This window comes from Lygodium microphyllum, chromosome 3, assembly GCF_053477565.2.
Source record: "Lygodium microphyllum isolate KBCC chromosome 3, Lygodium_microphyllum_v1.1.10, whole genome shotgun sequence".
Classification (NCBI taxonomy): Eukaryota; Viridiplantae; Streptophyta; class Polypodiopsida; order Schizaeales; family Lygodiaceae; genus Lygodium; species Lygodium microphyllum.
The window spans coordinates 131,946,170-131,956,535 of record NC_141137.1 but is presented as its reverse complement, the minus strand read 5'-3'; the positions used below and the strand labels follow the sequence as shown (position 1 = coordinate 131,956,535).

At 42.7% G+C, this 10,366-nt stretch overlaps 1 protein-coding gene across 2 annotated transcripts; it reads right to left on the bottom strand.

The window, feature by feature from the left end:
* Positions 1 to 241: 241 nt before the first annotated feature.
* On the bottom strand, positions 242 to 8,029 carry LOC148038909 (phosphatidylinositol 4-phosphate 5-kinase 7-like). 2 transcript variants are annotated; one of them, XM_087674795.1, is made up of 9 exons: positions 6,668 to 8,029; positions 3,705 to 5,227; positions 3,425 to 3,592; positions 3,058 to 3,223; positions 2,454 to 2,564; positions 2,183 to 2,370; positions 1,742 to 1,914; positions 1,423 to 1,570; positions 242 to 1,341 (listed from the first exon to the last, which is right to left on the bottom strand). In XM_087674795.1, exons 2-9 carry the CDS (start codon positions 5,003 to 5,005, stop codon positions 1,074 to 1,076), a joined length of 2,523 nt encoding a protein of 840 aa, XP_087530921.1. In that variant the 5' UTR covers positions 5,006 to 5,227; positions 6,668 to 8,029; the 3' UTR covers positions 242 to 1,073. The 2 variants fall into 2 exon arrangements, with proteins under 2 accessions (XP_087530921.1, XP_087530922.1); XM_087674796.1 differs by having other exon boundaries at positions 3,705 to 5,220.
* Positions 8,030 to 10,366: the final 2,337 nt, after the last annotated feature.

Here is a 10,366-nt window from a genome sequence, read left to right as displayed (position 1 = left end):
GGCTCATTGGGAGAGCGAAAATTGAAGGGACCCTTAATTTAAACAAGCCCTTATCAGTTGATGTGACTACTAGGACTTAAAACAAACGTAAACTATATAGCCTGCACACAAGCGGCAGAGCTTAGCAACACTTAGATCTCTGAACAACTCTTGGGGCACTTTGTTACTCACCTTATAAGGTGCAGGGTCCAAATACATACATAACCAAGATTGGACGCATCAGAGCCAAGTCGTCCAGATGAATTGGAACTATCATATAAATTAATATTTCAACCCAGACAGCTAACTGTATGTACAGTTGAGGCCTTTCACATGATGTTAGTAAAACAGCCATTGAGCATGGCTTGTATGTGAGTACAAAAGAGCTTCCTGTCCAAAAGGAAGATATGTAGCTTTTACAATACTTGCAAAAGTGGAGCTAGCAACTCATCAATTTTGTTTAGTGTACAACAAATGGCTTCATTTGCTGAGCCATTGGAAAAACCTCGGTGTAGAAACTGAGGCATTCGCAGTTTCACAATACTGAAAATTGTATGTTGTGGTCGGGACAACCCAATTATATCTAGTCACCCAGTAATCCAGTTCTCTTTGATGGTAAGCACTTCTGGCGGCAGCAAAGATGCAAACAAGAGTCTGCATCTAAAAAAGTAGGAAGCAGAAACCCCCCGCCAGCCCAAACACCAGGTGAGATTACCACAGCAACAGGGCAAGTTATTGATTCATGTAGCACCATGAATCAGCCAACCCTCAACAAATATTTGATGATCCAGTATGAGCAAACTTTCAATATACTGTACCGTGTCCCCATGCATCATCAATCGTGCCCATCCTTGGCAGCAAAATGGGTAGGATCACACCTGAATAAATTCAAATGCTAACAAGAGCAAGATCAAACCTGAAGCAAGCCCTTTACTGGCTTCAAGTCTCTCATGATCATCTCTAACAGTGCCAGTCAAAGTTTATGCCCGATTCAGCATGCCAGATTCCTTGCAGGGCTAAAAGGGGTCTGCATTCAGCTGCTCTAAAACCAGCCCATAGATGAACCAATATCTGTGACTCCAATAAGTAGGCTGTCAAGTGTTACTTAGGAATACTTGATGCATGAAGTGCTGAAACCGCTTTGAATAAAGTGTAGGATCCACTGCAGATATGGAGAGAGAATCAAACTGAAAAGACTTGTAAGCATGCTCTATTTTCTTTCCCATATCATACTCCTGCAAAATATCAATGACTCCAAGGTACAGCACCGCATCATAAGACTCCTGATGGCCATTCTCCTTGTCATTCTGAAATCTGTGGAGAGCCTTAACAGGAATGCTAACACCTAATTGCTTGGCATCCCTAAAATTCAAACCAGATACACCATAAGTATGAAAACAGTAAGCCAGAGATCCTGACACAAATAGGGGATCAGATATGCACCTTTCATTGGCTGGAAACACAGGTTCAACTTCTGCACTCCCCATTGAAGCCAGAGTCAAAGGCCTCCATCTTCCTGGATTCTTGCCATCTTCATCAGGGGATGTTGAAGCAGATGATTTAGAAGCTAGTTCCACTTCCAAGAAACCACCTGCTAGCCAAGTAATCAGATTAAAAGATGAGCAAGTTCTGCTTCAGATAAACTAAAAGAGAGATAACATCTCAGAAAACATTATCAACACATCACACCACAAATCATGCTTAAAACGTTAACTCAGTTGTGTGAAACATGCAACTCAACAGAAGCAAATTCAAATCATACCATCATTCGGTACGAATCTAGATATCACAACATCATGTAGTGGCAAGTCAATCATGGAGGAAGACTCATGGCAAAGAGCTGATGAATGTGTGGACTTGAAGTGAAGCCCTAACAGCAAACTGTAGTCCATTATGCGTTCAGACTCCAGAAACTTGCAATCTATAAAGATTTGCCTGTGACCATGAAAGAAATCAGTAACATGTTTACTCAACAATTGCAAACAGACTTTAATGAGTAATTATGCAGCTTACATATTCGACCATGTTTGATGGCAAGAAAGAAACTTGCACTACAATTTTCCTTTTTCCTTTTTTTCCTTCTCATGTTTGGGACTTGGAAATGTGAAAGAAAACCACATCTTCAAATTCCAAATTTATGTTATTAACACCAATATCAATTCAAGTTGTCTAACACTGCATGCAAGGTAGGAACAGAGCTTACTCTAATAAGGAACTCCTCAGAGATGGATCAAGGTGGAATGCAAAATCAAGATCCAAATCTTTAAATGTTGTAGTATCATCGGCCACAATCTTGTCTGCAAACCGCCCTTGGGATGATCCTTTCAAATCATATATTCGATGGATATAACTATCAGTGGAAATAACATTCCCCATCACTACAAACCGCACCTGTCCAGCAGCAAAGAATGAGTACTCTTTTTTCAGGAAAAACTCCAATACGTGATTTTGTACAATAACATCAAGCAGCATACCTTTTGACCCCCAGCAACTTTTATCCTGTAAAGTCCAAAAAACTTGGTGAGGAGAGTGCCTTTGTACATGCGCACATGTTTGTAGTATCTAGGGAGCATTCTGAGAAGCACCTGTACAACAGACAAAATCAGGATTCAAAAGAAGTGAGGTTTCCAAATCTATGCCTATACTGAGCATCCAAAAAGCACGATCGCATAGGGTATGTTGCCACTCTTTATCTAGCACATTTTAGCATAGAGAACATCACTACTTGCACATGCTGCCATAAGAGCACTACATTCAGACGTAAAAAGACCATTCCCACTTTGGTCCCTGGGACCTGTAGCCACTTTGAGGCATGGTTGTCTTTTCATAATGAGGTAACATGGGTTTGGGACACAAAACATTAGTCATCAAAAGGTGTAAGGTGTAGGAAAGAGATGCATGTAAGAGTTGGGCTTGAGCCTTGATCAAAAGCACTCAAATTCAATTGCTTGTTAAAATTCAACCACACGTGCAACTTAAACTTATGAGGCAAGGTTGATGCTATACTTGATTGGTTTTAAAAATAGACGAAACTGGGTATAAAATAGCAGCTATATATATGGTTTCTTAAGTACATACCTTGACTTCCGCCTTCCGCAATGTTTTTATCATAAACAGCTGGTCTTGGGACAGATAAAAGACACTGCCACTTTTTCCTGGTGAAGAAAACTCTCTCAATCCCTCATTTCCACAGATAGACAACATGTAGTCTGCAGCATCAATTTTGAAAAGTTCCCTCAAATGCCTGTATAGAAGAATTATGATGCATTATGATCTAGCATAAGCATAATAAACACCCATAAGAAGAAACTGGCCATCACAACTTATCAGAAACACTAAGAAGTTGAAGTGTGAGTGCAATAGCAAAACTGTCTCGTATTCATACCATGCAAAAAGTATGGGACAAAAGGATACAATCTTTTCAATTATCAAAGCAAATACAGACCTAAAAACCAACGGGCAGTAATCCTTCCATCTGAAATCTGCTGATTGATGGGGTGGAGTTAGTGAAGAGCCCTCTCTTGGGAAATTCACTCTCAAGTTGGCTTTAAGGCCGAAGTCTGATGGAAAGAGCTTCCTTTTATGCCCTGGTGTTATCTTCCCAACAGAATATCTGCAAAGATACAATATAAACATAAAGGAATATTTAGAACATGATACATCACTATGGCGCCTTACAACATTACTAAAAATAGGAGCATCAGAAGCCAAAAACTATGGGTCACCTGATTCCTAACTGCAGGTTAAGCATTAAATCATAGTTTCTATGACCCCTGCAAATCAATTCCCCAACTCTCTTTGGCTCTATGGCCAAGTATGACTGCTGAGCAGATAAACTTGCTCTTTCTCGTCTTTTATCTTCTCCAGCATAACCATTAACACGGCCTTCCTCATGAGCTTTAAAAAGACCTTTTGATGCATTGTCTACATGCCATACTTTGTCGAGTGAAAGGTTAACTCCTGGGTCTGTTCCCACAGTCAAAAGCAGCATGTCAAAGTCAGCTGATAAGCCCCGGCCCAACATCCTGAACTCTTGAGGCACATCAGAAGGAGATGACACCTTCTGTCTGGGAGAAGCACTTTTTTCATCTCCTAAGACATCAGAGAGTCTCAGGTCCAACAACACATTAGATGTGCTCTTGATGTCCAAACACTTGCTTCGTAGTGGATAGAACTTTCCTTCACCACATCGCATGCCCCTGCTCCAAGACCCCACGAAGAAGCTACCATCTGCCCACATATAAACTCCTTGTCCTTCTGCCAAACCATTACGCCATTGTCCATCGTACTTATCACCATTTTCCCATGACAAAACTCCATGGCCATACATCATTCCGCCCCTCCAACCTCCATGATATTCACTGCCATTGCTCCAAACATACTTCCCCTCGCCATCTGGCACATCCCACTTCCAGGATCCTTCATAAGTATCACCATTAGCATACGTTTTTTTCCCAAAACCCTGCTTCTTATTCAAAACCCAGCCACCCTTGTAAGTAGTACCATCTGCACCATTGTAAGTTCCTATGCCGTGAAGATAACCACCCATTACATCACCTTCATATACAGAACCTGATGGCCAGAATATTTTTCCTCTTCCAGTGCACTGGTCTGAGCCAGCACCCCATTCACCTTCATATATACATCCATCTGACCAAAGGCATGTAATCACAGGTTCTTGCTTCACTGGCAATATGCTAATGCTGACATCAGGTAATGGCCTTTCAGCACGAAACTGGTCCAATTCTGGCCTCACAACTGGTTGTAGTTTCTCCACAGAAAGTGTTCTCAGATGTCTTGATTCTTTATCTGGGCATGTCCTCTCAGCCGCATCCTCATCATCATCTACATGGGCCACAGGCCCAGACATGCAGAACAAGCCACTTGGGGCTGTCTTTCTAGAAACGAATGACCCTTTCCTGTTCTGGTTTTGCAGCTCGTGCAGGAAGTTCCGAATCACCTCTACATACTGGAACACAGAACTGTTCTTCTCAGGATCCAGTGTTTCTTTTAAGTTCCCCACCATGAATAACGATTGGAGGAGAGTAAGGGTTCAAAGCGAGACAAGGATCCTCACAATGATTGGTAACCAAGTTTGCGGTAAAATTCCTGTCCAGTTCCCCCTGAGCAAGAAACACTCGATCGAGCCTGCCAGCAATTGGTTCTTACAGCACCTGAAAGTTGGTGCAGCTAATCACAATCCAAGGCAGAATCCTTGGCACAATGTTTGCTCTTCTAACCCTGCACGCTGCAACATAGATTGATCGATCATCTCTTCTCTCTCTCTCTCTCTCTCTCTCTCTCTCTCTCTCTCTCTCAGCCGCAACACAAGTCAGAAGTTCTTAACGCTATAGCAATCAACATATTGGGTCCTCTATCATTTGCATCTTCGTAAACCCAAGCTTTAAGAATGTTATGATTTCCCTTGAGACTCGTGGTCCAAGAGTTTGTAATGGGAAGCAGGGGGCTTCCAACCCCTTGCTTGAGTTCAATGGAAAACAGTAAGCGGATTACACAATCCGACAGCATCTATGATAACTGAAAGATCTCTAGACTCCACAGACTTGCACACAAAACAGCAGTCTTCACGGCATACCGACACATAAATTCTGCTCAAACTTCATAGATCACAACATGAGATGCAATCTTAAGACACTTGCAGCATTTCTGACATCATACAAATTATAAATGCAAATGTGAGTCTGCTTCCTAGGCTTTCCATGAGATGTCATTGCCCATGGTGTGAAGTTCACAAATTAGACTGCACAGAAACTAAGAGACTATTCTCATATGAGGCATCCTGGGTAACACTACGCAGATCAATAGCCCCAATTAGCACAGATCCATCACGAAATGATGTCAAAGCCAAAAGCATGATATTGCATTTGATTGCTACACGAACCTGGCACGAAATGTTGTATACCTAATCAAAGCGTTGCTGGGTAACTAAAATGCAACAACATATTGCATGTTTGCTAGCATGGCATGATCAGATCTAAAAAAGGGAAGTGATTGAACGCCAAAAAGAAATACCAATTTGCTTAAATGGTTTGAGAAGAGTTCATTACTACGGGCTATCGTCAACTTGCTTAGATGGTTTGAGAAGACCTTGAAGAGAGCTCATTGCTATGGGCTATCCTCAACTTGCTTAAAAGGATTGAGAAGTTCTTGAGGTGAGCTTATAAGTATAGGCACATTCGTGAAAGTTTTAAGTAGCAGATGCTCTATCAACTCAGTTCTGTGCTATGAGCAGGCATGTCCATGAAAACCCATACATCTGAGAACGCATGCATACTGTAAAGTGGAGTTTGGGCTGCATTCTGCAGCCACCTGAGTTTGGTAGCATCGAGCCCTTGGTAACTTCACTGCAAGCACGGGTGGGTATTCACTTGAAGCTCCCCTGTGAAGATAGCATAGCATGCAGGCCTTGTTCTATCGAAGGGAACTTTTTACAGAAGGGACTCGACTGATATTCTTAAATTAAGGGGAGAGACGGCATGAATGATGCAATTGCTACAAGTGGAGATAGAACTACAGAACTGCACCACAAGGAAGCACATGTATGAATAGCCAAGGAAGGGGAAGCAAAATCTCAAGAGAGAATAATGAGAGGAATGTTTTATATACGCAAACCCAGGTCGTACAATCCCACATTCTTCATGGGTGAAAATCAAAAATGAAAACGTACCCAAATCTGAGGCTGCCCCCAAGATCTTCTCTGCATGTGCTTTTCCTGTGAAAGAAGGCAAGGCCCATTGCCCACACGCCATGTTTATTCAAACAAATTTGCAGACCCAGCACACCAGCAAGAACAGTACGAATGGAGGTGCGCAATCGGAGGATTGTGTGAGTCTTTTGAGGACTGGATTGTAACCGTCTAGAACACGGAAGGCATTGATGAAGGCAGGCTGATGCAAGATAGTTGGTTAGCAGAGCATTAAGAACATTGAAGGGGAGCCGAGGAAAAACAAGAAACGCTTCCTGAGAAGAAGCCCCGATTCAAGGAGAAAAAGGCTGCTTGAGAAGAAGACTTTTACAAAAGAGGGCACACTCTCAGAGACAGAGAATTTAGAGAAGAGAGAGAGAGAGAGAGAGAGAGAGAGAGAGAACCGGGGAGGGGGGGCGGGGGCGGGGCGTGGGCACTGGGCAGTGGGCAGCATGAGGAGGAGAAACTTGTCTATGAAGGAAATGAGGCCTTATATTGAGAGAGACAGAGATGGACAGAGAGAGAGAGAGAGAGCAAATTAAGAATTGTTGTTGGCGTTTACTTGTAGATATGGCAGAGATAGTGCCGCCCCCATCGAGGAGAGAGTGTTTAGTCTAAATGCGACTGCGCACTGTTGGAGTGGAGAGAGCAAAAAAGGGGCTGTTTTTTTGGGGTTCTCGAGGAAATTGGTCTGTCCCATACAAAGGGAAGAGACCACCAAAAGATATGGTGTGTGAGAGTGTGTGCTGTGTATCATCAATTAGGAACAGTGTCTCATTGAGAGGATTACAAAAATGCCATTAAAGATCACAGAAATCTGAGGGAGGAGGAGAAGGAGAAGAGAGAGGAGAAATGTGAAGAAGAAGAAGAGGAGGTAAGCATAGGTCCCCCCCGACCTCCGTCTCTCTCACTCGGATTTGCAGGATGATGAATGGCAGGGGGAGAAGGAGAAACAGAATAGAGAGGGGTGCAATCAAGGCAAAAAGTGAGAATTGCGTCTTTTTCTAACATTAGCTAGTTTGCTTTGTTGCAGGCAGTTTGGAAGACAAAAGGAGAAGATGGGGACGAAGTGGGGGGTTGACAACTTTTGGTCTTTAAGGAAGGGGCGATCTGTAGACTGTAGTCTGTGTGTGAGGGAAACAGAGAAGGGTTTAAAAACAGAGTCAAGAGTCTCAGAGAGCATGTGGTAGAATCGTAGATCAGCATCCAGATTCCAGACCCTCCCTCTCTCTCACTGCCTATCTGAATCCTGATGACACAGTCCACATAGAGCTGGTAATGTGGTTAACATATGCCTGCAGCCCATTTGCCAACCTTCCACAGCATGATAGCCTGCAGAGCTTTGTTAACGGCCTTTGAGCTAAATCCGTCTAGCATGTGCTTTTATTTAAAACTTGTACATATAGTCTGGGCCCTGAACTTTGGAGCTTGTAAAGTTTGATGCATGATTCAAAAGAGTGCAGTTATAATGGAAAGGGACAACTGTCCAGAGTTCTGTTATATTGTGCTAGTGTATGTATTAGCTACATAAAGTGGGCGCAGTGAGAGATCTAGGGAAAAAGAGCAAGTGCCACACTGTCAATGCCCATCAACAGGCCATCATATTGTAATCTTCCATCGACAATTTATGCAGTCCCCCTTTCAAATTTCAGCTCCAACCAGGCCGCCCATCAAGCCCGTGCTGTGGTCTCTGGAAACAACGGGCAGGCTCCTGGGCTGCACCCAATAGGCAGCCCAATGAGCAAAGCCCATCCCCTGCTCTTTCTTTGTGTATGTGGTACATACTGCAGCTTTTTTATGCATGAATATGTAAAAGAGGAGAGAGAGAGAGAGAGAGAGAGAGAGAGAGAAAGAGAGAAAGAGTTGGGTGGCCTCTGCAGCAGGGCAGAATAGCCATGTTGTAGGAATAAATGGTGTTATACTTGCTGCTCTTTTCCCCTTTGTACTCTCTCTCCGTGCCAGACATGGTAAAGAAACCAACCTATCACCTCCTCATGATAGAGTTTATTAGAAAATTTACCTATTGCATTTGGCTGTGGCTGTACCCCTGCCATCTTCCCTTGCCCTTTCTAATCATCAGATTTGCATCGTTGCCCAAAACAATAAAGAAAACCCCTGCTGGATGTAAGAAAAATCAGGCTAGAGGAGAGTCAGCAAACCTTTGGCTTAGACTCAATTTGGAGTTTCTATGGCAGCATAAAACACTCGGACAACAAATTAAAAAGCAGGTTGCAGTTTGTCAATGGATCCTGATCAACTAACAATCTAGAAACGCTGGTGGACATGTCACGATTTGTTTCAATGCCGTTCAACCAACCTCAAAATTTCCAACCCGGAAAGCATGATGACAAGACTCTCCAAACATTGGCATTGTAGAGATCACTGATCAGCCCACCTATTCATTCATGAATGCAAGACACAAGCTTGATTAGAACCCATTTCGCCCTTTCCTAAATGTTAAAAAGCAGGGCCTCATAAAGAGTTTGGCAGCTGCCTAGATTTTACTCTCCCCAACGTTCACCCCCTCTTCCATTGAATCCATCGATCAAAGTTCTGCAGCTTTTTCCACTTCAATCACATCCCCCATCTTCCTTTCTCCAGGCTCAAACCCCCACACCTGCGAGCCCAACAAGGTGACCTTTTCTCTCTGAGTTCTAACTTCTACCTTCCCTATACTACCTAGATGGATAGATGCATAGAGATGGATGAAGCCTGGAGGGCCGATATAGGTGGGATGAGTATATTATATGTGGCAGCAGCAAACACATACATAATGATAGCAGTCCCCTTGCTCTTTTTCTAGTGATTTTTTGCCCCCTCTTTTGCTCGACAGAGGTCTCTATAGAATGCAGTACCTTGACAGAACTTGCCCCTCCCTCTCTCATCAGCCGATCAACCTACAGAGCATTTGGGCAGTGACTAAATGAGAGAAGAGAAGGTAAAAAATCTATTCATGCCTTGAAAAAATAGAGCAAGACCTAGAATCACAGGAGGGCTAATAATTGTACAGTCTCGTTTTGGAGAGAGAAAATTTGCATTGATGAAAAGTGGAAAGGTGAGAATATCTACTCCAAGTACTGGCAGTAACTGTCAGATTTGACAATGAAAGAGAGAGACAGAGAGAGAGAGAGAGGGGGGGGGGATGTGGAGGGGGAACCAATAGGAGAGAACCAGGTGGTAAATCCTCATATTCTGAGTTCTCTTATTGGACATAACGTATCCTCCGTTGTTGGGGGGGAATGTTTTAGCAGCCAGGAAGGAGGTGAAAAAGGACATGTCAAAGTCTTTTCATTTTAAACCCGGGGAAAATAACAGTAAATTCACATTTCCTGTAGAAGCTGTAAAATTATTTTGTTTATGTATATATATATATATATATAAATCTGGAAAAACCAATAATGAAGGGGTTAAAATACGTCGTGCAAGAGGCATGACAAGGGGGTGTGGACCAAATTGTAAACCTTTGTCACATTTTGCTGAAGCAAAAAAAAAAACTATTGATCAGCAGGAATATCTAATTTCGCCTTTTTTTTAAAAAAACACGAAAATTTTGTTGCTGAAAGCTTATCCGTGGGAATGGAAGGAGAGCAGGCATTAGTTTATCTAGAATTTTCAGTGTCAGGAATTACAAATGATAATCTATGCTGAGAATTGAAGCCCCTCAAAGGCTTGATATTGCCA

Coding starts and splice junctions, on each gene's coding strand:
- LOC148038909 (XM_087674795.1), bottom strand. CDS start 5,005: ATGGTGGGGAACTTAAAAGAAACACTGGATCCTGAGAAGAACAGTTCT. Junction 3,593..3,704: donor AACCTGCAGTTAGGAATCAG/GTGACCCATAGT, acceptor GTATCTTTGCAG/ATATTCTGTTGGGAAGATAA. Junction 3,224..3,424: donor TACTGCCCGTTGGTTTTTAG/GTCTGTATTTGC, acceptor TCTTCTATACAG/GCATTTGAGGGAACTTTTCA.